The sequence below is a fragment of the Carlito syrichta genome, unplaced genomic scaffold (assembly GCF_000164805.1).
Source record: "Carlito syrichta isolate Samal-C Ts95f unplaced genomic scaffold, Tarsius_syrichta-2.0.1 Scaffold138451, whole genome shotgun sequence".
NCBI lineage: Eukaryota > Metazoa > Chordata > Mammalia > Primates > Tarsiidae > Carlito > Carlito syrichta.
In genome coordinates, this window is record NW_007082547.1 from 657,978 (window position 1) to 685,943 (window position 27,966).

The window sequence follows — 27,966 nt, forward strand, 5'->3', positions numbered from 1 at the left end:
CACACACACACACACACACACACACACACACACACACGAGTGCAGGTAAATGCCCTGAAATCTGAATGAACTAATGGATGACATCAAGTCATTTTCCTGACTGTGACACTATCCTGTAGTTATGCAAGATGGTGCCTTTGGAGGGAGCTCAATGAAGAATATGTGAGATTTTTCTGTATTTTTTCCTTATATCTGCATTTGACTCATGTATGAAAGTTAAAAACACAAACTTTCAGTGCGAGGCCTGTCTCCAGGTGACATTAACTCTGAGCCATGGCTTCCTGTAGCTTTGCTTTTTTGGAAGCTCCTGGGTGATTCTGTGTGCAGCTGGTTGGACTCACCATTTAGGGGAAAGTTGGGACCAAGGAAACTGTACAGGCCCTTGCATGCTGAAGGGTTCTTGTGGCATCTGTAACAGTCTTCTTGACCTGGGAGCATTTTCAGTGTGTGTATCTGTGGTCCCTGCCCTCCCTCACAGCTGCTTCATACTCCATTCTTTGTTTTTCCGTCTCTCCCTCTCTCTTTCCCAAACTTTCCTATGTATTTCTCTGATTCAAGCTTCTTTTAGCATAGCTTTGGACTGACCATACTCACGTTGCAGATTCTGACTGGAGATGGCAGCTGGGTATGTGTGTCTTTTGGGGCTGAGCTTAACTAAGCATTAGGAAGAATTAGTTGGTTAAACTGTCTTTATGTTCTTGTATTGCAGGTGTTAATCAAGTTTACGTTATTTTCTAGTTGACTGTTGTCAGCGGTGGAAGCTTGGCAACTGGCCCATCCTCTTCCCATGGAGGACAGAGGCTTAACAGCCTTTGAAGAGGACCGTAGATGCCTGTCCTGGAGCCTCCCCTTGCCAGCGCCAGCAGAAAACCTAGCCGCACAGACCGCTGCTGAGCCCAGCAAGTCATTTTCCTCGGCCCATAGACACCTGAGCAGGAGGAATGGACTTTCCAAACTCTGCCAGAGCCGGATGGCACTCTCTGGTAACAACCTGTGATTATTGTGATCTACTGTTATCAGTGCTACACTTAAAATGTGACTTCACTCTGTTTTCTTATGAACACCCTCTGGTCACTCATTCAAGTCAGTTACTCTGTTCTTGCAGAGAAAAGTTATTTGTATATGTGCTCAGCTCATGCTAGAGGATAACACCACAGGTGTTTCCTGCTGCTTTTGATCTGCTGTGATTTTCAGGCATACCTCTGTCCTTTTCAGGCTGCCCTTGAGACTCACATCCTCATTTCAGGGTCAAATTGCAACAAAATGTTATTTCTTCCTTCAGAGTGTGTGAGAGCTCTATTCTAGGCTAGGTTGTATTACAAGTGAAATACAGTTTTGCTACTTTAGCTCAGTCAATATTTAATGACTATATGGCAGGTACAGGCTTTTTACCTGGACACAGACTAATAGGACAGGGTCCCTCTCCTCAGGGAGGTTTTCACCACTACAAGACAGGCATGTGGGCAGCCAACTTCACATTGCAGGTTGGGGATGCTCCTGAGGCTGGGCTGAGAACTGTGGAGCAGTGATTTCTCCAAGAGTCAGCTGGTGCTTCCCTGAACCCAGACACCATGACCCTGGGTCACAGTGAGGAAGAGAGTGTTGCCTGCCTTTGAAGGGCCCACTGTCTGATAGGGGGAGACTTGTGAAGAAAGCAGTGTGCTTGAAGTTGGGGTCTGGAAAACAAGGAAGTCCTTTAGAATGACAAAGGTGACTGAAGCCATACCAAAGAGCTGTAGGGAAGGGAGGTGGGATCTGGTCTTGAGGCCAAGGAGTAGTTTGACATAGGAGAAGGAGGGCACTGGAGCTCTGGTGTGTCTGAGGGCATGAGACTCCAGTGGTTAGAGTGGCGGGTCCTGTGGAGAGTGCCAGAGATGCTGCAGTGAGAGTGGACTGTGAGGCATGCAGACCTTTCAGGAGTGGGCCCACCTGGGCATTGGCTAGAGACATTCTCAGCAGAGCACTGACAGGATATATTCAGTTTAGGAAGATCATTCTAGTGTCCATGTGGGGAACAGGGGCAGGAGCCAGAGGTGTGGCATCCTGAAGTGTGAGGAAGAGCCTAAGCCACTCTTGGTGACTGCTGCCCAGAAACGAGGGGTGACATAGCAGCCAGATGACCGTGTGGCTTTCAGGTTCAGAGAATGGTTGGGGTGAGGCCATTGACTAAGAAAGTCAGGGGGTCTTGGATGAAGGACGCAGAGGAGAAGATGGGTGAGAAATGGAAGGGTCAGATCTTGTGTGCTTGGTTTAGAGGTACTAGAAGCATGCAGTTGTTATTTACTGAGATGGAGAGAGGGCTAGTGGGCCATTGGGGTCCAGGGGAGAGGTCCAGGTTGGAGATGTGAGTGTGGGAGTTGTCAGCACATTTATATATTAGGTATATTTAAAGCTACTAAGGAATGGGCAAGATGGAGGCAGGGTGAGAGAGTGGGAGTTAGGAGGCCCAGGCGGATAGTGGGAGCTCTGGGCCAAGGACAGGTGGTGTGGGAGGAGAGGACCCCAGGGCTGCTGATGAGCAGAGTAAGGTAAGGACTGAGGAGGGACCATTGGTTTGACTGTCTTGGGAGCCACTGGAGTCATTGCTAAGTAGAGTTTCTGGAGCAGTGGGGAGTGACCCTGTAGGTGAATTTGAAGGCTACCGCAAATAGTTCTTGAATTGTATAATGCTTTCCAGTAGCAAGTGACAGGGCAGAAGTTGGAAGGACTGAGGAGTCTTGGAATGATGGATGCAGGAGAGAGGGTGGGAGGGAAGGGACCTTCGAGTTAATTTAGATGCAGAAGCGTTGATCTTGTACTGTTAGTGCTTCTGAGTGTATGTTGCCCTGTGTTCCTGCTAGGCACCTGATGATTGTCTAAGTGAATTCTAGGGACTATATTCAGATGCACAAATAGAGTTGGATCTTTTTCCAGTAGTTGGGGTCAGGGGCTTTGTGCTTTGCCTGTTTCAGAAGCAAACTCCGGAGAGTTGTGTGAGGTTTAAACCTTTTTTTCCTTTTTTTCCCCAGAAGACAGATGGAGCTCCTACTGTCTGTCATCATTGGCTGCCCAAAATATTTGTACAAGCAAGCTGCACTGCCCTGCTACACCCGAACACATGGACCCAGCTGGATCCCAGGGCAGCATGTCTTGCTGCTCTCTGCTCCGGGGCTTGTCTTCAGGGTGGTCTGCACCCCTGCTCTCAGCCCCTGTGTGCAACCCTAACAAGGCTGTGTTCACTGTGAATGCCAAGACCACAGAGGTATTTGTTGTGGTTTGAGACCCAGCTATAGTTGTGGAGTTGGGGTTTGTGCCTTAAACCTGTAACAGAGGAATTTGTGTACTAGGTACAGATAAAAAAACATTTGATTTTACCTATATATTAACAAAAGAGATAAGAATTTGGAGAATTAAATGCAAACCAATCAAAACTAATTGAATCCTCTTATCAAGATATTCAAGGAAAGGATAACTCATCATTTACTCATGCTTGCTAAAGTGTTGGCTCAGCTAAAACAAGAATGAATATTTGATATTTGAATTAAGTGTATTTGCATAATGTACATTTATGTACAAACAACTGAAATTGTTACACGGAGAGAAGCTTGATGTAAATTTCCATGTTTTCTTCATAGTCTTGGTAATGTTCTGTGCCTCTTGATGAAGGGTTCATGGGTTCAGTCAGCCCTGACCTGGTTCTTGTTTCCATGTGGTAGAGACGCTGAGACCTCCAGGGTGTGTGTGGCATTGTGGCAGGCACTGCTGGGGAAAGACAGGTCTCTGGCCATCCTGGCTGATCTCTGGATCATCTTTCTCCTTGGCTCTGGGCTGTATTTGGGAGTTAAATGAGCTGCTGGTGATATTGTGTCCATGTTCCTCTTTGTGATTCCTTAGATCCTGGTTGCCAATGACAAAGCTTGCAGGCTCCTGGGGTACAGCAGCCATGACCTGATTGGCCAGAAGCTTATGCAGTTCTTTCTTAAGTCAGACTCAGATGTGGTCGAAGCCCTCAGTGAGGAGCATGTGGAGGCTGATGGCCATGCTGCTGTGGTTTTTGGCACAGTGGTGAGTGGGGTATGGGTGGTGTCTTTGGCCTGGCCTACCAGGAGCTCTGCTGGGGATCTGGTGGGTGGTGGAACCTGGCAACTTCAGCTTCTTCAACTGCAAATGTCATCACAGGGGCTACTTCTCTGCCTTCAGCTGCGGTGGGGACAGGGAGCCCTTTAAAAACAAAAGCATCACAGAAACAGATATTGGTGACTGTTGCTGGACTCTTTTCTTTTTTAAGTTGGAGTCTTACTCCATCGCCCAGACCTGCTGGGCTTCAGCGATCCTTCTGCCTCAGCATTCCAAGTAGCCGGAACTACAGGTGCGTGCTACCACGCCCAGCTAATTTTTAATTTATTGTAGAGACGAGGTCTCGCCAAGTTGCTCGGGTGGTCCTCGAACCCGTGGGCTCAGGCAATCCACTTGCCTCGGCTTCCCAAAATGCTGGGATTACAGGCTGAGCCACCGAGCCCGGCCTGTTGCTGGACTCTTAAGGAACATCTTGGGCATCCCTTACTTTGTTTGAGGGATTTAGCTTGGCTAGCGTTTTGCAAACTGGCAGAACACCAACAACATCAGAGTCCCAAAAGAGTAATATAATTTTAATTGACTTTACTAATTTTTATATCAAAATTTATACATTCTATTTGTCTGATGTTTGTTGGGGTGGGCAGAGGGTGTATGTCTGGAAACATTTCCTTGGAGAATTTTGATCCTCTTATCTAGTGTCCATGTGTCCAACCTGGACATTGATAGGTGAACTGAGTTGGTTGTGGAGGACTGAGCCCCAGGCATGGAAGGAACTTAGATAGGATCAATTGCATCAGAAAAATCACTGTTTCAGTCTACTAAGGAAAAAAAATTAAGATATATAACATGTACTAGTGCCTATTTCTTAAGAAATACTGCTTTTTCCCCCCTGCTATATATTTTTTTTGAGTTGGACTCACTCTGTCACCCAGACTGAAGTGCAGTGGCTGCTCCCGGCCACCACAGCCTCAACCTGCTGGGCTTTGGTGATCCTTCCGCCTCAGCCTTCCAAGTAGCTGGAACTATAGGTGCGTGCTACCACACCCGGCTAATTTCTTGATTTATTGTAGAGATGAGGTCTTGCCAAGTTGCCTAGGCAGGTCTTGAACCTGCAGGCTCAGGCAATCCACTCACCTCAGCCTCCCAAGGCATGGGATTACAGGCTGAGCCCCCGAGCCCGGCTCCCCCTGCAATATTACCATGAAGCTGAGGATGGAAAAAAAAATCTACTCTCTTGATAAAACATTCACTCAGATTATAAGGTTCAGTATAAGAAATCTTGTTTGTACTTTGGCAAATTTCTGAAGTGTAAGGCAGGTGAAGAGAGGTTGAAAATGTCGAAGTGCTTGGATTTGAGCTGGTCTGCCCAGTCCATGGAGTGCAGCTATGAGCCTGTCTGTGTCCACAGGTGGATATCGTCAGCCGCAGCGGGGAGAAGATTCCAGTGTCCGTGTGGATGAAGAGGATGCAGCAGGAGCACAGCCTGTGCTGTGTGGTAGTCCTGGAGCCTGTGGAGAGGGTCTCAGCCTCAGTCGCTTTCAATAGCGATGTGAGTGTACGGCTCTGCTTTCTGTAGCTCAGATGCTGGAGCCTGCGTCCTTTGTTTAGCACTTCATATTCTCTTTCAGAAGACGCTGGTCCCTGTCTTATGAAAGAGTGTGTGAGGCTTCTGGAGGGCCTGGCTTGCTGTGCTCCTTACTGATGTGTGTGTGCTCAGCAAGGAACTTAATCCCCCATGCCTCAGTTTCTTCATCTTTAAAATGGGAATATAATCATAACTCCTCATAGGATTGTTTTAACACTTAAAGGAAATAATATATGTAAAACCCTCAGAATAATAGCTGGCATTAGAGATGCACTTGAATGTAAGTTGGGATGTTGTTATTAATGAACCTACAGTGTGGGCCAGGCTTCTGAGGGACACCTCAAGAAAGCCCACAATTGAGGTACATCTGGCAGAAGAATTTCATAAGATGTTCTTATGAAATTCATTTGCGTGTCTCTTGGACTTCTGAGGTAGAATTCATGCTAATGGTCTTATTTTTAGCTTGCAGATACTAAAGCCTAGTGAAATTTATAACTGATGTGTAAAAAGGCTTTATGATAATGCTGTGAGCACTGGGTTTTTCCTCCAGGGCATCATCTTATCGTGTGACAGTCTCTTTGCTCATCTCCACGGGTATGCAACTGGGGAGGACGTGGTTGGGCAACGCATCACAGATCTGATCCCTTCTGTGCAGCTTCCTGCTCCTGGCCAGCGTGTCCCAAAGGTAGGACTCCGACCACCTGCACCATGTATTGGGGTTGAGTTCTTAGATCCAAATCCATAACTGGAGATGCAGGCCAAGGATTCCTGACAGCAGAAGTGTCATGGGTATGGAACATGCTCTGGCTTGAGATCTCTGCTTTGAGTTCTTGACCGAAGGCCAGAGGCTGTGTGGTCTCCTGGCTGACCATTCTTGTTCCCTCAGTCCTTTCCCTGGAGCCTGCTGAGGGGGAGTGTGCCAGAATCTCTCTTTAGGGAGAACTGGCTGATCGTAGGGTTCCCCCTCAAGGAAGGACAGCTGTGTCAGTGGGGAGTGTGAGTAGCTTTGGAGGAAAGTGGAGGTCAGAGGTGTGATCTGAGTCTCTATTAGTCAACTGAATCCTCCCAGGTTCCCCATTTCCCAATTTAGTGTGTGGCCTTCATGCAGATGACCCTCACCACAATGAATTGAACTGATATCACATCCTAGCAACCTGCAGGATGCAACTGGACAGTTGCTCTTAGCTAAAGTCAGCTCTGCTGCTACAAGAAATAGGAGATCTTTTCGGGACATCATAGGAACTCCCATTTTCTGACTGACCTTAGACTGAGAACTTTACCATTTGAACCTGTCCTTTGCTTTATTAGGCTTCCTGTCTCTTTTGAAAGCGCAGTTGCCCCCATGTCCTTGTTCTCTCTGTTTTTTACTCTGTTCTAAAGCAGTAGCTATTTGGGCCCCCAAAGCTGGCAGGAGCATCAACTGGTACCACCACTTTGGGAGGTGGCTTGGTCATAAGCAATTCTCTGACCAATCTGAGACATGTGTCCAAAAGAAATGTGCACCGGAAGACACATATGAGTGTGTTCTCTGCAGCAGTGTTTATAATAACCCATACTGTAGCCACCCAGTGACCCCCAGCAGCAAATGGTCACAGACCCTGTAAGCCAATGGAAGGAGGCCCACAGCCTGCTCATTCCTTAGAGAGCTCCCTGGAACTTAGGTTCATGTGAGGTTCAGTGGAACTGGGTCACAACCTGGGCTTGCCATGGGGAACCTGGGGTCTTGAGTTCTGACTTTGATTGGAGGCAGTGCTTGTGAAATGAGAGCTCCCCTATGTTCAGGATGGGGCAAATGAGCTGCTGCAGGCCGGCATGGGCCCTGCAATTCTCAACTTTTACAGGGTGAACTGTTAAATGAAGGCAGACCCAGAGGCCTGGGTCTAGTTTGTTATCTGGAAAACAGAAAGGAAACAAACTCCTTTAGGTCTTTGGTTAGGAATACTCCTGATATTTAATTGGGAAACCAAATACATTCCAAGTATTTAAAGCAGAAGAAATGTAATTCAGGGACTTGATTGTGTGGGTGATAAAGGAGCTCGGAAGACAAGTGTGGGATGGCCAGGCCACTCAGAGATCAGCAATGGCAGGAAGTCACTGTTCCCCTAGGCCAGAGGGACAGAGGATGGTATGAGGGGCTGGGCCACCTGCAAAGGTGGATGCTGGGGACATTATCCAAGGCTTAAAGGGAAGTGAGAAACATATTCACAGACACAGAGCCAGGGGGTGTGGCCTGAGGAGGCCAGGATCCTGGGGCCAGGACAAGGATAGCACAGATGCCAGCAGTGTGGCTAAGCCCCAAGCCCACAGTCTTCTCTCCCCCACTCACCTCTGCCTGGTCCACTCATTAGGTTCTCGATTTCCCTGGTATTGCTGCTGCTTGAAGCAGTTCTGGACACTGAGTCCTCCTTACCCTCAGAAGGGCCCTGCCTTCCCTGGGGCAAGATAGAGCCCGGGGAGAGCAGGAAGGAAGAGAAGAGTGGGCATGAGACATTCTTGGGACCTTTCCCAATGGTGTGTGGGGTGGAATTCAGATCTGAAGCAGCACAGACTGAATGCTAAATGCACATGACACACTGTTTCAGCTGAATGATGTGTCTTTCTTTCAGAATCTCAAGATCCAGAGGTCTGTTGGAAGAGCCAGGGATGGCACCACCTTTCCTCTGAGTTTAAAACTGAAATCTAAACCCAGCACCGAGGAGGCAGGTGGCTGCAAGGCGGACCCCACCTGGGGCTTCTCAGCTTCTGTCTGGGTGTTTTGCACCATCAGCGGTCTCATCACTCTCCTGCCCGATGGTACCATCTACGGCATCAACCACAGCTTTGCACTGATGCTGTTTGGTTATGGAAAGACAGAACTCCTGGGCAAGGTAGGGCTTGTGCTGGGCTGCTTGGCCCCCCATTCACTCTGAGGTAGCTAGTCTGTGCTCTGCAGTGAGGGCATGCATGTGTCACAGGCCTTTGTGCCCAACAAGCTGTCCAGCTGGCTGGCTTTACCCAGGAGGGACCTCGAGCCTAGTGGGAGGCCCCTGCTTACAGCTGCCAAGCTCATCTCTCTAGACTTCATGCCAGTGACTGTCCTTGGACTATCTAGACTCACCCCAGAGGAGGAAGAGGAGCACTTTCCTTAGAAGCCCTTTGAGATCTGGTCTGATTGGACCAGGGTTTATGTCACAATTGCAGGGATTCGTTTCTCACCTCATAGGCCTGGCCTCAGAGCATGCTGTGTGGTCAGTGTAGGGAGGATGAGGTTTCTGTGACCTCTTCTCTTTGGATTGGGCTCTGGTTAAAATTCTTTAAACATGGAGAGGTTAGATCTCCACAAACCCAGGGCCAGGCCTGTCAGGGGCTCTAACTGCTTTTTCCTCACCCAGAAGAAATACTGAGTAACTCCATTACTATAAACAAAACATTACAAACTGAGTGCTTAAAACAACCCAAATATGTTTTGGTCACAAATTGGCCTTTTGTGTTGTGCTTAGTAGGGACAGCTCACTTTGTTTCATGTGATGTCACTGGGGTGGTCCCAGGCTGGGGGTGGCATACTCTGAATCCTTATTTATTCACGTGTCTGGCTGGCTGGGACAGTGCTGGGCTGGTGGCTAGAGCCCAGGTATGCCACTCAGAGTACCACTTGGCCTCTTCCAGGATGTGACCAGGCTCCGAGAGCGAGTAACTCAGGAAGCTTCGGAATGACCCACCTGGGGAGTCATGTGGCATCACTTCTACAGTTCTATTCTCGTTAAAATGGTCCCAGTGGTTCTGGGCTTACCAAGAGGGGATATGGCCCTTCCACCTCACCACTTAGAAGAATGAGAGGTTGTGGGTGTCCTTTGGAAGCCACCTGATCCCCCTGTTTTTGACATCTGAGCATGTCCACATGTGACTTTTTTGGTTCTCTGATGCAGGTGCAGGCCCCATGGCTCATCCTTGGCTTTTCACTGAGCACCTGCTCACACGGGGTCTGCTTCAAACGAAAGGAGTCCCTGGCCCTTCCTGGCTCAGGGACAGACACTGGGACCTGGTGACAGCTCGTCAAAATTTTCTAGCTTCATTTGAGGCTTCAAAAAGAGTCTCTGCTCTCTATTAGAAACACTAAAAAGTACCTAAGCTATATTATCAAATTTAAGTTAAATGTAAGCTTATTGAAAAGCAGTATAGGCCGGGCATGGCTCAATCCTATGATCTCAGCACTTTGGGAGGCCGAGGTAAGAGGATTGTCTGAGCTCAGGGGTTCGAGACCAGCCTGAGCAACTTGGTGAGACCTTGTCTGGACAATAAATCAAAAAATAAGCCAGGTGTAGTTGCAGCTATGTGGAAGGCTGGGATGAAAGGATCATCTGAACCTAGCTGGTCAAGGCTGCGGTGGCTGTGAGTGTGCCATTGCACTCCAGCCTGGTCGACAGAGTGAGACTCTAACTCACACAACAACAACAAAACAGCATAATTCCTGGATGATGACTTCTCATAGGAGTCGAGGGTATAGAGTCCTTTTAGGGAGTTTTGGGTGCATGGGTAATAGCACTCTCTGTGAGGTGGAACCTGTTCTGAGTTCTCACCTGTTCAGGTGAGGGGGCAACACTCAGGTTCAGAGGAAGTGTCTGTCCAAGCAGCTCCTGGCCTGGGAGGTGCCTGTCGGTCCCTAGTCCTTTTATAATGGGCACATGTCACTGTTCTGGCTGACCTCCAGCTGCCAGTGAGCTGTGTAAGATGCAGCTTACAAACAACAGGCTCACAAGTCTAGGTAGATGTGGGCCAAAGGCCAGATGTCTGCTCATAGCTCAGTGTCACTTGCTTCAGAGTATGTTAATCTGGTTTTTTCATAAGAAAAGAGAAAAAAATCACAACTTACATGTTGAACATCAGAGGGTCTTTAGGCGTGTTAAAGGGCATCTGGCCCGAGGTCTTTCCTAACCTTGAGGGATGAACCATGCAGAGACTTGTTGACATCATTTTCATTTCTCCCTACAGGAGGGACGGTCCAGTGGATCAGTATGGATTCTCCAGGTTCTAAAATGTCTCCACTTTGTTTTCTAGAATATCACTTTCCTGATTCCTGGTTTCTACCGCTACATGGACCTTGCATGTGACAGTTCTCTTCAACTGCCAGACTTGGCCAGCTGCCTAGACATCAGCAATGGGAGTGGGCCTAAGGAGACAGCCTTGGACCCTTGGCAGGGCCAAAAACTGACTGGTGGGCCCCAGGGTAAGACATGTTCTCCTCCCAAGCACATCTGTGGCCCCACACAACCCTGTGCCCCTAAGACAGGGATGAAAGGAGCAGAAGCCATAACTTTCTCCAGAGGCTTAGGGGTGCAGGGGATGGAGTGGTTGAGCAACTGTTTTCTTATTCTTTTTTTTTTTTTTTGAGTTGGGGTCTCACTCTGTCACCCAGACTGGAGTGTAGTGGCCACTCCCGGCTACTGAAGCCTCTCGACCTGCTGGACTCTGGCTCCTGGAACTACAGGCACGCGCTACCACGCCCAGCTAATTTTTGATTTATTGTAGAGATGAGGTCTCGCCAAGTTGCCCAGGCAGGTCTCGAACCCACGGGCTCAGGCAATCTACTCACCTCAGTCTCCCAAAGAGCTGAGATTATACACTGAGCCACTGAGCCCAGCCAAGCAACTGTTTTCTAGTTTGGTAGTTCTCTCTGTCTCTCATGGGCTTTCATGTTTCTAGGGACTATGGCACTGTGTGCTGTTCTTACAAACATGGAGAAGAGGAATAGAAAATCCTTCAAGACTACATCATAGTGTGCCCTTATCTGAGACACAGTTAGCAAATTGACAGCCTTATATTTGCAAAATAAATTTATATAGCCTCATGTATTTTAAGGTCGAATCCATGTAGTATATCTTATTGACCCTTGAACAACACAGGTTTGAACTATGAGAGTCAACTTATACACAGATATTTTTTCAACTTTGAAAATCACAGTATTAGTGGGATATGAAACCTGCATATACAGAGGGCCGACTTTTCACATATGTGAAAAGTCCATTGGGTACACTGCAGGTCTTCAGTATGCTCAGATTTTGGGAAACCTGAGGGTCATTATACCAATCTCCATGTATACTAAGGGATGACTATAATTCCTAAATTAAATATTTCTAGCAGTATTTGTTGGTTTGTTTATATTTAGCCCCCACAGTTTTAATTTAACATTTTAGACTATTTCAACAAATGCTCCTGAATCCCTATTATATGAACAATCTCAGATGTGTGGCATGTGAAGACAGTGTGAGTGCATAGCTTCCTGTCCTGGGGGTTCTGCTCTGGCTGCAAACACTGTGTGTAGGGGAAGTATGGAAACTGCTGACACCCTGGCAAAGCCAGTGCCTCAGCTTCCAGGAGGGAGTACCTGGCTGCCTCTGTGGTGTTCATGCTTCTGTTGAACAGCACAAGGAGGGGGTACATCCTGACTCTGCCCGGTGGTATGGAGAGGGAACCCCTGGCTTCTTGGGGGCTCCTGGCATGCATGACCAAGCTCTGCCTGCCTAGAGTACAGGCATGGTTCTGAAGTCCCTGGGCCATGCTGGGGCCCATAGGTCTGGGTAATGTGATGTAGCAGGGGCATTGAGTGGGGTCCCTGTTATCCTCTGGGAGGAGACAGAGGTCACAAAATGAGAAGACAGCAGAAAGTGAAGCTGTGTCAGGAGTCATGCATTGTGGATAGGTGCCCCCTTCGAGGCTGTCCTGTTTGTAGGGGGCTCAAGGTATTGAATAAACATGTATGTGGATTTAATATCGTCACTGAGAAACAATGTGACATTATGGTATCTGGTAAAGTGAACATTTTGTGTGAGACTGTGTTTCATTTCATGGGCTCAATGTGAGCTTTCTTGAGCATATAGCCATGTCCTGGGCTGGGAAGCCTGCCTTCTTACCTACAGCGTATAGTTTGGGGCATTAGAAACTGGATTGTAATGTTTTGTTTTAAAAAGATGCATTGTTAGACTGTTGAAAATTCTGGCATTTTCAAAACATGTGTTTTCTCTCATCATATCTGGATTCTTTTGTCTGCAAAAACTGTCCTTTATTCAAGTTTTTTTCCTCATCACTGATTACATTCCCTTTTCCCCTTCCCCAAAATTCCAAATTCTTTCCTGTGTGTGTGTGTATGTGTATATACGTGTGTTTACATGTTCTTTGTTGAATATTTGGTGAGGGGGGCTCGGGAGTCTCAAAGTTTCTGTCCTTCTCTCATTGATTCCTTAGGAAAAATTCTTAAAAGTAGAATTTCTGGATTTAAAAAATGAACACTTTTGTAAGTTATTGTCAAGAATGCCCTTTGAGGTGAAGCATGGTGGCTCATGCCTGTATTTCTAGAACTTTGGGAGGCTGAGTTGGGAGGATTACTTGAACCCAAGAGTTTGAGACCAGCCTGGACAACATAGCAAGACCCCATCTCTGAAAAAATAAAAATAAAATAAATTACTCTTTGAGCTGGGCATGGTGGTTCACACCTGTAATCCCAGCTACTCAGGAGGCTGAGGTGGGAGGATTGCTTGAGGCCAGGAGTTCAAAATCAGTTTGAGCATCATAGCAAGACCATGTCTCTAAAAAAATTAAAAATGCCCTTTGGAGAAGTTGTGCTGAGCCCACCCAACTGTCCTTGTTCCATAGCAGGCTTCCCTTAGCCAGGGGCTAGGATTCTTTCCAAGATCCTTCCTATTCCAGACTGTTTCTACTCATTTAACCAAGAAATATGCACTGATAATCTACTATACACTAAGCTGTGTTGTAGACAAACACTTCTGCCCTCATGGAGCCAGATGAGAGACAAGTGGTGTACAAAGTACAGGAAGTGACAAGAACACAAGAGGAAAAGCAAAGCAGGGGAGAGGAATGGTAATCTTAGGACTGAGGGCTCAAGGAGGCCAAGAGAAGCCTTCCAGATAGGCTGGGAACAGCATCCTGGGAGCAGGGACAGCAATCTAGGGCTTTGCATCAGGCACGGCAGGGAGGCTGGGATGGCTGGACAGAGAGGGGCAGATGAAGAGACCTCAGAGAGTCAGGCCACAGTGCCAGGGGGCCATAGTAGGGACTTTGACTTTCACCTGGAGTCAGATGGGAGCCATTGGAGAATTGTCAGCAGATGAGGATGGTGCTCTGACTTGGGTGTTCTCAAGGTTGTGCTGACAAGGGTCCAGGGCCAAGCAGCAGAGACCAGAAGGCAGAGAGAGGGTGCTGACTTGGACCAAGGGTGCCTATGGGTGGCGACAGGTGGTTGATTTTGGCTATGCTGTGAAGGTGGGCTGATAGGGAGTGCTTAAGGTAAAACCAACCCTCACCCCTATGTGTCCCAGGCAAATTAACAAATTCATTTTAGTAAGGTGTGCCCATGAGTAGAAAACACTTTTTTTAAATGTTGCTGCTAGATCTGAGGGTTAATATTGTGCTTGCTGGTGACCACATTCTACCAGGAGATGAGACCCTGAAGCTAGTGGGAAACCAAGAAGTCTTCACTGGGACTCAGAACCAGCCAGGACCAGGAGGCCCGCTCCCTTCCCCCCCCTCATCTCAGCCTACTCCCAGGTAAGTCCCTTGGTGGAAGGTTGCAAGTTAACTAAAAGTCAAAGCAGGTGGTAGGTAGATGAGGAACATTTTGCAGAGAAATGTTCAGCCTATTACTATTAATAATAGTAATAGTTCATATGTACTGAGAACCCACTCTGTCCCATACACAGTAACAGTTGGTTTTTCTGGGCTACCTGGCTGAGTCCTCACCAGCCTCTAAGAGAGGGTGCCTATGATATTATTATCCCATTTTATGGATAAGGAAATGGGTCATTGAGAGTTCAGGAATGTTTAGGTAAATTTCAGAGAACCGATATGAGTATAATTTTATCATTTTGAAAATCATATGAAGCTGTTCTCTTCATACATTTTTAAATAAAGCATTCTACTTAAAGGAAGTTTATATTAGAGAATTTGGAAAATTTTTAAAAAGTAAAAATAAATAAAAATAGAAATAAACTCCTTCTATATTCATAGTCCTACTGTTTTTAATGAGTTTTCTTCTTTTTTAAGAATCTTTCTAATGCATAGCATACAGTAAAGTATCCAAACCTCACATGTTCATGTAACCCCAAGGTTCTTTCTCTGCTTGCCCAGCAGACCCTGGGTCCTTTTTCACTCAGTACCCCGCACTGCTCTGGTCTCAGGGTGAAAGTCAGAGCTGCCTGTCCTTGAACCTCACCTATGCATTTCTTTCTGTCTTCTTTTGCTCATTGTTATCTTTGTGTTTTCTAGTCTTACTGAAATTGCTTAAAAATATGTAATAGATGAATGTGTGTTTTTTGGGTCAAGAAGAATAATGGTAAAAAGTGAAAGTTCTCTTGCCCATCTCCAGTCTCCCTCCTCCAATCCTTCTCTTTCCCCCAGGGGATCACTGTCAGCAGTTAGAGTCTTCCAGGCCTTCTTTCTGTGCATTTATATACTATACATATATGTGTATGTATGCATACACTTGGTCATATATAACTGCTTTTGCTCCTTTAACAGCTGGGATTATACTGTACACATCGTTCTAAATATGTGTGTTTACGTATATATGTCTTGAAGATCTTTCTATACAGCGTTTCCTTAGAACCAAAACCTCTAAGTAGCATCATAGCGTTTGCAGTTGTTTTCTTGCTGATTGATGTCACTATGTTTCCTTTTGTTTGCTTAGACACCCTGACTTTTTCCTGTGTAACTCTGGGGTCCATCTTTGATGGTATGAGAAGTATAGCTGATTGCTCTCCCTGCCATGGCCTCATGTACAGATGAAAAGGGAGAATTCTTGCCCCACAGGGGTGCCACCAAGCTGGAATGGAGTGACCTTTATTGAGTGCCTAGGTTTGATCTGTGGGTGCTCACCAGTGTTAGCGGCTGGTCTCTTGTCAGTGCGCCCCAAGTCTGGGATATCTCAGCGAACTCTGGCCATGCTCTGCCCTGCCAGTTGCTCTCCTCAGGACCTTGGACAGAGTTTATCTTCGGAGACTTGACTGTATGTTGAAAGAGGAAGTTGACTGAGATAAGCTGATTCCTACTCTTTCTATTAGGCTGGACATTTTTTGATGTCACAGTTCTAAGAATTTGATTAGTATCTACTACATGTCTAGTACAGTTAGTTACTGTGAAGATTCATTCATTCATTCACCCACTCAGTCATTCACTCAGTCATTCATTTATTCAACAAATAAACATTGCAAAAGCCTTGAAAGCTCATCCCTAAGAATTATGGTCTAGCCAGGACAATATACTGAAACAGTAAGAAATAATAAATAACAAGGTTGGGAAGTATGAAGGAAGGGAGAGGTATGGAGTGTTTAGTGTTTTGTGTTTGAGGGACTGTTAGGTGCTTCTTCGTAAGTTGTCTCCTTTAATTCTCTCAGTAATCCTGGGATCTCAGTTTTATTATTGTTTTTAGTGAATTGGTGATAAAGCTGAGTGAATTGGTAGATTATGGATAATGTACTAGAAGAGACCCCCAAGTGATGTACTTAGACAGCAGGTGGGAGTCTTGGATTCCCATGGTGGTCTGGCCCCAGTGTCTCCCTGCTGGAGGACCTGCAGGCCCTGAGGCTGCCCTGGGTTTAGCTCCCAGCAGCTCATGGCCTGTGTGAACTCCAGCAGATGAGCAGAGATGGGGAGGTGTCCCCTGCTCTGGAAGGCTCTGCTGGAGCCACACCTCTCCCTCAATTCAGTGATGTGGCAATGCTTGGCTATCAGGGGAGCTGGAGAATATCCTCTTGTCTTCTGGATTGCTGTCATGCTAAAAATCAGAGATCCTTAACCATCACGATCTCTTAACCAAAATTTTGAAATCTCAGAAGCCCCTAACACTGCAAGATTTTTCCTAAATGTGATGCTCAAATACATTTGATGGTCAAACTGGCCCTGAGTGAATGTGAAGCCATTCATGGTTTTCCCTCGATCTCTGTGGATTCATAGGCCTCGTTGCAGAGACAGGACAGTGTATACCTACAGGACCTCTCCCCAACATGCCAGGATCTCCCTAGCAAGTGACTGTGTGACTTTTCTGAAATCCTAAAACACATCTGGCCCAAGGATGGAAAAAAGTGAAAGTTCCCTTGCCCATCTCCAGTCTCCCTCCTCCAATCCTGCTCTTTCCCCCAAGGGATCACTATCAGCAGTTAGAGTCTTCCAGGCCTTCTTTCCTGTGCATTTATATACAGTATTGTGGACATGAGATGTGGAGAGGAGAATGGGTTGCCAGTAGTTGGCCACTTGGAGATCCCAAGAGCACAAGTGAAAGTACAGAGCTACTCTGAGACATCAACTCACATATCCTGAACAACATATCCCAGAGGTTACCCAGACTCCCTGGCAAGGGGCTTAGTCAGACTCTTCTGGTGTGGATGCTCCTCCTGCTTCATCTGCTGGCCCTGTGGAAGGACATACAGTTTCCTGACACTAGCACAAGGCTTGTCTCTTAGTATAGGATGAGTGGACAGGGAGAGGGAGAGAGAGGTGCAGGTGAGGTAGAAATGGAGGTGGATGTAGACATAGACCTTTCTTGCCTGGTCTCTGGACTCTCGCCCCACCCCTTAGTTTCCCCAGAAAACTCCTGTTTTTCTTAAACTCTGCTCACAATACCTTTCTCTGTAGAACCCATCCTGCATCAGATCCTTCCTCTTTGTCCTCTTTATATAAACCTCTGGTATACATTTACTAAGTTGCTGATTTTAATTGTTTTGTGCATCTGTCCCTCCAATAAGTTAGTATGGTCATATTTTGTTCCTTTGATACCCAATGTCAGACACTGGGCTGATCTGCACAGATGCTTAGTATGGTCTGTCGTGTGGATGCTGTGGTGGTTGGGCTGGTGGGAGGCAAGTCTTGGCCTGGGTCCCTCGGCTCTGTGGGTCATTCCATCTGGACTGTGGCAGCAGCCTCCTCACAGGTCACTGTGTGCTCGACAGCAGCTCTCACCAGTCTCCGCTCCTTCTCATCCCCTCATTTTCTACTCATCAACTGCCCTGGCCCTCTCAGAGAGCTGTTTCCCCATTCAGCTGTGAAATCAGATCGTATTCAAAGCCAATCATAGTTTACTGTTGTAGAGTTTATGAAATGTTTTCCAATCCCTCTCTCCTTTCCACGCCTCCTTAAGGCAGCTGTGAGAGTCTTCCCCTTGTGGGTGGAGCTGAGGCTGAGTTGCACAGCAGGTGGGCGGGGCAGGGGGACTTGAGGTCATCTGAGGCCCCCCCTACATGAAGTAAGAGAACTGGCCAAAGCATCAAGAGTGTGCTCCCGTACTTTAGTATTGGGCTTTTGGTAGCATTCTCTGATAAGTCATTGCTAAATGTGGATTTATCTGGGAAATATTTGAGAGTAGGTACTTTATTTTTTGAGTTGGTTACAAAACTTAGTGTTTCTTTTCTGTTATGCATTTGTGTCATTAAATGCTTTGTACTTGTCTCTAATGGAGCATCGATGTGAACTCTGCTTGACTCTTCTGTGGCCCTACATGACTATTGTCCGTATTATTCTTCCCAGGGTGGACAACATCCCAGAAGGTAGCCCACCAGCCTACTGTGAACAATTGTTGCTTGAGGCCCAGCAAAGAGTCCCAAAAGGAAGCCCACCCAACCACAGTGAACAGTCATTGTCCAAGACCCAGCAAATCATCCCAGAAGGAAGCCTGCTAGCTCACGGTGAACAGTCATTGCCTGAGGTCCAGCAAAGCATTCCAAAAGAAAACTTGATAGCCCATGATGAACAGCCTTTACCTGAGGTCCAGCAAAGCATCCCAGAAGAAAGCTCACCAACCCATAGTGAACAGTCATTGCCTGAGGTCCAGCAAAGCATCCCAGAAGGAAGCCTGCCAGCCCACTGTGAACTGTTGTCCCCTGAGGCTCAGCAAAGCGTCCCAGAAGGAAGCCTGACAGCCCATAGTGAACAGTCATTGTCAGAGTCCCAGCAAAGCACTACCTTGAGGAAAAAGGAACCTGCAGCAATAGAGAGCCCTAAGCAGGATCTTTTGGGAGAAAGCAGGTCTGAACCAGTGGGTACAAAACCACTTGCTTCATGTGATGATTCTGAAACTCTAGTCCCAGCTGAAGACAGGAGCAGTGACGTTGAAGTGTGTGGCCTGTGTCATGAGGCACAACTGGGACTGATGGGTTTCAGTACTCCCAGCAATTCACACCCTTGGACTGATGCCACCGTGGCCGAGCCCCATGCCATGGGTCAGCCTGTAGTGGGGGATCTCCCAATGCCCTGCCCTTGTTACAGGAGTGAGTGGGACCTACAGCAGCGAGGCCAGGACTTGGCTTCTAGCCCCTCTGGGATGGCTTGTGTCTCATTTGGGACGCCTACTCTGGATGAGCCATGGCTGGGAGTTAAAAACAACAGAGAAGAATTGCAGACTTGCTTAATTAAAGAGCAGCTGTCTAGGTCAAGCTTTGCGGGAGCCCTGGACATCTCTCATATTGAGCTAGTCCCAGCAGAGCACCCGCCTTTCACAGCCCCTGTTTCATTCTGTGATCTAGGAGGCAGAGACTTGCATGGTGGCCATACAGGGAGCTCCTCAGCCTGCTATGCTTTGGCCACAGACCTCCCCAGCCTGGAAGCAGTGGAGGTTCAAGAGGCTGACATGAATTCGTTTTCCTGGAACCTCAAGGAACTCTTTTTCAGTGACCAAACAGACCGAACGTCATCAAATTGTTCCTGTGCTACGTCTGAACTTGTAGGGACACCGTCTCCCTCAGCAGTGAGCTCCGATCTAGATGTGGGCAATCTCCAGGGACAGGGATCATATGTCCCAGATGACAGGGAGCTGTTACTACTGACTGGCACCTGTGTTGATCTTGGTGAAGACCTACGGTTCCGAGAGAGCTGTCTGGGACATGATCAAACCGAGATATTTTGGGTGTCCTCTGAACATTATGGTGCTAATGACAGAGAAAGCCCAGGCTACATCCCTCCTGTGTTGGATGCTAGTCCCCAGGATGTACACCTGTCAGCAGAGGAGACAAGGCCAAGCGTCCAGGTCACTTCCACACCTGTGGTGCCTGGGGCTGCCAGCCTGCAGCAGGAGATCCAGGAGGGCACTTACTCGGGGAGCTGCTACCACAGGGATGGCTTGAGGCTGAGTATGTCCTGGCCCTGTGGAAGAAGCATGAGGCCCCCAGAGCACAGTGTAGCGGGGGTACAGGGTCTTCCTTGTCCTGGGGTCTGATGGGGTTTCACCCTTCAGTAGTTTTGGCAGAAATTATGTGTTAAAGGATAATGCATTATCATCTACCTCTTAAATGTGTGTACCTAGGAAGCCCAAGGTCTCAGGCCACCTGCCGCATGCCCTTTCTTAGGGAACCACTCCTTGCAGAAGCTGGGGAAGTTTCCACTGGGATCAGGAGGGGCATTGGGGTATGAGGTTAGAGTCTGTTCTTCATACTTCTGTCAACCTCAGTGGTCACACAGCATGAGAGAGATGAGGTGTTTGCTTATCCTTCTTCATGTGCTTTTGGTGTTTAGGCTGCTCTGAGCTCTCTGAAAAGCCTCCCCTTCTGTGAGCCTTTGTGATCAGGCCCCTCCATTTGCTCCTTTAAGGTTGATTCTGTTTGTTTTACTTTCTCTTTTTAATTCCTAATTTCTTAATAGGTCCATGTTTAGTCAGTTATTTCCATATTGCTGATTTTGTAGTGTTGACAGCTAGTGTTTTTTCCTGGATATAAAAAAATAATATAAGTAATACATATTATTTATAGAAATATTAGAAAACTCTTCTTGTTTATACAAGAAAAAAATTTAAAAATCAACTGTAAACTCCCCCACCAAAAAGAAAGATAACTGCATTTGTTTTGGTGTATTCCTAGGAGGCTAGGTAAAAATGCATACACATGTATACAAAAATACAAGTACTTGATATACTCATGTACATAAGTGGGTATAGTTTAAATTTAACATGGCTATTTGTAACTATATTTGTATATATTTCTTATTTAAGCCCTTCACATTCTGGTTACCTGAAGGCAGAGGACCAGCTTTGTATGTAGGTTTTCTGGGCTTTTCTGAGTTGGATGTGGTCTGGTCTTTCCCGGGAGCTTCTCTGGCCTCCTGGCTGCCTGGTGTGGGGAGGTGTTGCTGTTGCAGTCCCACAGGCCTTTTCTCCCTCTTCCTCAAGCTTCATTGCCACCTGCCTCTGCCCAGCTGGTCTTTGTGGTCTTGATAGTGCTTGGGGAACTGGGTTTCTAACCTCAGCTGTGTCTGGCCAGGTTCCCGCAGGACTGTGCATTGTCACATTATTGCCCTTCAGGTATACAGTTTGAGGTGAGGAGAGTGGAGCTCCATGCCTCTGCATCCCTGTTCTGCTGCTGGCTGGTGAAAGACCTCCTCCACAGCCACCGAGACTCAGACACCAGGACACGCCTGCTCCTCGCCAGCCTGCCCAGCTCCACCCACTCCCTGGCTGAGCTCCCCGGATCCGGCCTGGGGGAGGTGGGTATCTGTAGTCAGTTTCTGCCTTGGATTTGCCTTGGATTGTGTGGCGAATGCTCCAGCTGGCATTCCTCTCTCTCTGGAGATGGAAATAGGGTCTGTTTGTAGCTTTTAACACTGTCTCTCCTATCCTGTGTAAATATAAAGCCACTTTAAATGGGATATAAACATGTTTGTGACACATGTACTAGTTTGGATGTGCCGAGGCCTAGGGTGTACCATGGAGAGAGGTTCTCAGGCTGGGACTCACTAGGCATTGGAGGAGTGGGAAGTAGAGTGTAGGGCATGCTTGCTGTAGGTGACTGTGGGAGACAGAGGGGCGCCCTTGGGCTCTGCTGCCTCTGCTGCTTGGTGCAGTCATGCGTGACCCTGCAGCCCTTCCTTTGCATTGCAGATGCTGAGAACCAAGTCCTGGTTTGAGGAGCCACCCAGGGCTGTAGAGCTGGAGGGGCTGGCAGCCTGTGAGGGCGAGTACTGCCACAAGTACAGCACCGTGAGCCCGCTTGGCAGTGGAGCCTTTGGCTTTGTGTGGACCGCGGTGGATAAGGAAAAAAACAAGGAGGTGTGCTGGCTCTTGGAGGGAAGTGGGCTGGGCACCACTTCAAATGGCTCCTGACTTTTGGTCCCAATTCTTTAAACCTGGGGTTTTTACTGGGATAGAAGGAGTTCTGTATGTACTGCAGGGCTCCCCAACCGGTCTGTTGGCCAGTTAGGAACCCGGCTGCATAGTAGGAGGTGAGTGGCGCAAATGAGCTCCACATCCTGTCAAATCAGTGGTAGCCCATCCATTCCATTATTTGATTTACCACTATTGTCTGTGCCTCATTTAAAAAAATAATTATTTCATTATATATTATAGTGTAATAATAATAGAAATAAGTGCACAATAAAGGTTATGTGCTTGAATCATTTCCAAACCACTGCCCACCGCCTGTAGAAAAATTGTCTTCCATGAAACCAGTCCCTGATGCCAAAAGGTTTAGGGACCACTGATGTACAGTACCAAGAACACAGCCTGCCATGTGGGTGGTTCCCTGATGCAAGGAGGGCTGTCCCAGCCATTTGCTCATTGACACCCAGGGTTGACAGTTCTGTCGAGTTTTAGATTCAGACCTTGAACTTGGCCAGGCTCAGGGGTTTGATTTCTGCTCATGTGTTGAGACCCACATCTCGATGTCCACTTGGATGCTGACATCATATGGGCACCACAAACTCACTCTTACAATCCCCATCAAACAAAGAAGTAAGCGAGCTAACCAGCGAACACTCTTGGTCTTCCTGGATTCTTGGATTGACCTCAGAAAGAAACCTCATACGTATCAGCAGTCAGTCCTCATCACCCCTCCACACCACCCCAAATTCCTCCTTCCCAGCCCTTGGCAACCGTTATTCTACTTCTGTCTCAATAGATGTGCCTATTCTGAACATTTTATATAAATGGAATGCAAGATGTGCTCTTTTGGGGCTGGATTCTTCCATATAACATAATATTTTCAAGGTTCATCCGCATTGCAGCATGTATAAGTACTTCATTTTTTTGTATGACCCAATAAAATCCCATTGCATGAATGTATACCATATTTTGTTTATGTGTTCATCAGCTGATGGACATTTGTGTTGTTTCCATTATGTATAATGCTGCTATGAATAATTGTATACAAGATTTTGTGTGGACATATGTTTTCAGTTCTTTTGCGCATATACCTGGGAGCGCAATTTGTAGATCATATGGTAACTGGGTTTAACATTTTGAGGAGCTGCCAAGTTGTTTTCTAAAGGGGCTAAATTGTTTTACATTCCCATCAGCAGCATACAAGGATTCCTATGTCTCCACATCCTTACCAACACTTACTATTATCTTTTTGTTTCTATCCATCTTAGTGGGTGTGAAGGGGTATCCCATTGTGATTATGATTTGCATTTCCCTGGTAACTTATGATGTCAAGCATCTTTTCATGTTCTTGTTGACCACTTGTATATCTTCTTTGGAGAAATGCCAATTCTGATTATTTGCCCTTTTAGAAATTGAGTTATTGGTCTTTTTATTATTAAATTATAAGAGTTCTGTATTCTAGATACAAGTCCTTGATCACATATATGATTTGCAAGTATTTCTCCCATTCAGTGAATTTATACTTTTACTTTCTTGATATATCTTGATATATCTTAAAACACAGACATTTTAAATTTTGATAATATTCAATTTATTCATGTTTTCCATTTGTCACTTGTGCTTTTGGTGTAATATTTAAGAAAGCTCTGCCAAGCCCAAAGTCATAAAGATTTACTCTTATGTTTTCTTCTAAGACTTTTATGTTTTATGGTCTTAGACTTTACATTTAAAACTTCCATCTATTTTGAGGTTAATTTTCATGTATAGTGTTTGGTTGGGGTCTGAATTCATTCACTATTTTGCATATGGATATTTAGTTGTTTTAGTACCACTTTTTGGAAAGACAGCCCCCTCCCCGCCAGCCCCCTTGAATGGTCTTTGGCACCCTTGTCAAAAATCAGTTGGCCACAGATGTATGAGTTTATTTGTGGACTCTCAATTCTATTTCATTGATCTGTATATGTATTCTTAACCCAATACCACATTGTCTTGATTACTGTAGCTTTGTAGTAAGTTATGAAACTGGAAAATGCTAGACTTCCAACTTTGTTCTTCTTTTTCAAGCTTTCTTTGGCTATTTTGAGATTGTTGTGGCTATTTTGCATTTCCATAAGGATTTGGGGATCAGCTTGTCAATTCTTGCAAAAAAACCAGCTAGAATTCTCATAAGAATTGCATTAAATCTGCAGCTCAATTTGGGGAAATATTGTCATCTTAATGATGTCAATTCTGCTGATTCATGAATATGGGAATTTTTTCTATATATTTTGATCTTTCTTTCAACTGTGTTTTGTAATTTCACTGTATAAGTCTTGTCCTTCTTTCATTATTCTGCATTATTTTTACGTCCAGTCTCTTCTCTTTCCTGTGTTTATTTTTTGTTTGCTAATTTTTTCAGGAAAGATGCTTGAATATTATGCTTTCAGTCTTTATGTGCTAAAATGTGTTTATTCTTCCTGTATATTTTAGTGGTGATGTGCTTTTTCCTCTCAGAACTTTTTAGACTTGTATCTGTTATCATCTAGCATTATTTTGAAGTGAATTTTGCTGACAGTAACCTGATTTTTTTTTTTCTTTCTGGATTTAAAAAAATCTTTGTACTTCAAAAAATATTATCAGGATATGTTTAGGTATGTGTGTGTGTGATCTTTATTCTTGCCTGATAATTGGTAATATTTTGACCTGAATATTTAAAGCTTCCTTTACTTTTAGAGAATTCTATTCTTTTTTTTTTGAGTTGGAGTCTCACTCTGTCACCCAGACTGGAGTGCAGTGGCCGCTCCCAGCCACCGCAGCCTTGACCTGCTGGGCTCCGGCGATCCTTCCACCTCAGCCTTCCAAGTAGCTGGAATTACAGACATGCGCTACCACGCCCGGCTGATTTTTTTTTTATTTATTGTAGAGATGAGGTCTCGCTGCCCAGGCGGGTCTCGAACCCATGGGTTTAGGCAATCCACTCACCTCAGCCTCCCAAAGGCGCGGGATTACAGGCTGAGCCACCGAGCCCTGCTGAGAATTCTGTTCTTTTGTTTTATTATTTTTTTCCCTTCTTTCTCTCCTCCTGAATCTCATTTTAGGTGTGCAAGGAAGCTCCTGGAAGCAGCCTTTTCTCTTGTCTATTTGGTCCTGTGGTTGGAAGGGCAGCAGGCATCTCCACTTAAAATGTCTGAAACTGCCTGGGCACGGTGGCTCAAGCCTATAATCCCAGCACTTTGGGAGGCCGAGGTGAGGGGATTGTCTGAGCCCACAGGTTTGAGAACAGCCTGGGCAACTTGGCGAGACCTTATCTTTATAATAAATAAAAAAATTAGTCGGGCGTGGTAGCTTGCGCCTGTAGTTCCAGTTACTTGGAAGGCTGAGGTAGAAGGATCGCCGAGCCGAGCAGGTTGACACTGTGGTGGCCGTGAGTGTGCCACTGCACTCCAGCCTGGGCAACAGAGTGAGACTCCAACTGAAAAAAAAAAAAGTCTGAAACTGAGCTCTTGCCGGCCATATCCATCAGCCCCAGCTAACTCCTCATGTTCTGCCCTATCTCAGCAGATTCTTCTTTGGTTCCTCAGGACCACAGCCTTGCTTTTCCTCTCCTCTTCTCGCTTCTGCTCCCATCTCACCTCTGGCCTGTTGAGTCATGATAACCTTCCCATGAAAGTGTCTTCAGAATATCCCCTGCCCACCACTCACATGCTGGCACCCAAGCTACCCCTCTTTCTCTCCTGATTATTTGAAATGACTGGATATTGCAGAAGCTCTGACTGTTCTTCCTGCTTCTTCCCTGGTCCCTCTGCCCTACCACTGCCCACTTATGCTGCTTGACCTAGCTCCTGCCTCCTTGCTGTGCCTCCACAGCTTGGGAATGCTTCTGTCTGGAATCTGTGCTCCAGCTCTCCTCTACCTAGAGTGCTGTTCCCTGTGGGCTCCCTCCCTGACCTCCAGGGTCCTCTCAGAAGCTACCTTCCCAGGAACCTTTCCTGGCCCATCCACCTAGCATGTGTCCTTCCCCTGTGGCACTTCCCTACCCCATCTTTTTCTTCCTGGCACTCATCATTCCCTGGTGTGGGATGCTTTCAGGTATTTTGTTTGGCATCTCTTGGTTATACATTGGAACAGGCCTGGCCTGTGGTTTGTACCCACTGTATTTCTCCTTCAGCTGCATGCTGACACTCACTCAGCAGCATGCATTGTGTTGAATGATAGGTTAAGTTTTTAGTGACTTATGATCTTTTCTGAATGGTATCTTTCTCTTACACCTTGTAATTGACTTTCATTTACTGTTATAACAGTATTTTTCTTATAGTTATGTCCATCAACCTTGCTAAATTCTCTGATTAATCTCAGAATCAATGTTGAAGTCACATTTTTATTTTTTCTGGTTCTACGGCTTCTGATTTCATTTTATTGGTCAGGACATATAATCCTTGGTTGAGAAATTGGGGTGGTGGGGATTTCTCAAGGGCACCTGCTCTGAGGTCTCCAGAACCTCTCTTTTTCAGCAAAGGTCATGGCTCCTAAGCTCCACCTGGTTCTTCAATTATTCTGGTCTGTCCACTTTCTGGAATGGACAGGAATTACTCAACGTGTCAGGTCAGGTGCTGATATCCTTATGTTTCCTTGTGCTGCGGGAATTATAATTGTTTCTTTTTTCATGTCCCTGGGATTTGAGGGAGGTAAATGTAGAGGGTCTTTCTGCCGCTATGAACTCATAGTGAGCACCTAGTTTAATGTGACACTAGAGGATTTGTTCCAACTATTTCTACTCTTTGTTTTCCTCATAGGTGGTGGTGAAGTTTATTAAGAAGGAGAAGGTTTTAGAAGATTGTTGGATTGAGGATCCCAAACTTGGGAAAGTTACTTTAGAGATAGCAATTCTATCCAAGGTGGAGCATGCCAATATCATCAAGGTAGATGATGATTTCCTGTTTAGTGATACCCTAATTTTTTTTTTTTTTAATTTGTTGACTTGAAGGTATCTTGGCAGAGTTAGACTCAGCTTTTTCTCTTTCCAGGTTTTGGATATATTTGAAAACCAAGGATTCTTTCAGCTAGTGATGGAGAAGCATGGCTCTGGCTTGGACCTCTTTGCTTTCATTGACCGCCATCCTAGGCTGGACGAGCCTCTGGCAAGCTACATCTTCCGACAAGTGAGAGTGGGCCAGAGCTGTACTGAGATGAATAGGGGTTTGGGTGCTTGGGCCTGGTGGCTTCAAAGATCAGTGATATACACTTGATTTTCTCTATGACTGGATCTGGCCTTCAGTCTTGGGATTTTATAGAGTAAGATACATTTTTGAAAAAAAATACTGTGGTTGAAGTAGAAAAATTAAGGTTGGGAAGGAAGGATGAGATCAATTCCCATCCTGGAATGATTGGGAAAGTATGTTTTTTTTGTTTTTTTTTAAGTTGGAGTCTCACTCTGTCACCTGGGCTGGAGTGCAGTGGCACGCTCACGGCCACCCCAGCATCGACCTGCTGGGCTCAGGTGATCCTTCCACCTCAGCCTTCCGAGAAACTGGAATTACAGGTGTATGCTACCATGCCTGGCTAATTTTTTGATTTATTGTAGAGATGAGGTCTCACCTGCCCAGGCGGCTCTCGAACCCACGGGCTCAGGCAATCCACTCACCTCGGTCTCCCAAAGCATGGAATTACAGGCTGAGCCACCGAGCCTGGCTGGGAAAGTATGTTTAATGATTACGTTTTATTAATACATATACCATATCCATACCAATCACAAAAATTAACCAACAAAGCTTAGGATGAAATAGAGAGTGCCTCTAAGACATGCATGCAGCATAGCACAATAGCCTGCATGTTGTAAATGCTCAGTAAGTGGTGGCTGTCCAGCTAATTAATCAGCAAAGGTTGAGATTCTGATAATCCTATTTTATAGTAAGTATTTGTCTTGATTTATTATGTGTTGATCTTTGACTATTTGTTATTTTAATGGAACAGGAGAAAATGATAGCAGAATAGAAGGCATCCTAGAAGAGGGAGGGAGGGAAGAAATAATAACTCTTGCTTTGAGTTTTAGGAGAAGGTGATGGTTCTATTCTATACTGCTCCCAGCTTCCCAGAGAGAGGGGGGAAATACCAGAAAGATGCTATGTGAACAATTCAGATTTGCTCTTTGATTGCTTTTTTGAGATGACTTGATTTCTTTTTTTAAAAATTGTGGGATACAATTCAGGGTTAGGTATACAAATACTCATTGTGCAGGTACCCTTGTTGATGAGGTGTGTCCCCCCTTCCCCAGGCAGTTTCCCAC

General features: G+C 46.1%; 1 protein-coding gene across 1 annotated transcript in view; it reads left to right on the forward strand.

Moving 5' to 3' along the window:
- The first annotated feature begins 744 nt into the window (after positions 1–744).
- The window catches only part of PASK (PAS domain containing serine/threonine kinase), a 37,506-nt gene continuing 10,284 nt past the window's right edge, over positions 745–27,966 (forward strand). Inside the window, 14 exon segments of the mRNA XM_008049854.2 lie at positions 745–983; positions 3,009–3,241; positions 3,874–4,044; positions 5,465–5,605; positions 6,192–6,326; positions 8,248–8,508; positions 10,676–10,844; positions 14,023–14,179; positions 18,149–18,168; positions 18,529–19,746; positions 20,910–21,091; positions 21,486–21,653; positions 26,477–26,602; positions 26,708–26,842. Of these exon segments, the coding sequence (XP_008048045.1) occupies positions 788–983; positions 3,009–3,241; positions 3,874–4,044; positions 5,465–5,605; positions 6,192–6,326; positions 8,248–8,508; positions 10,676–10,844; positions 14,023–14,179; positions 18,149–18,168; positions 18,529–19,746; positions 20,910–21,091; positions 21,486–21,653; positions 26,477–26,602; positions 26,708–26,842 (3,312 nt within the window). The 5' untranslated portion in view covers positions 745–787.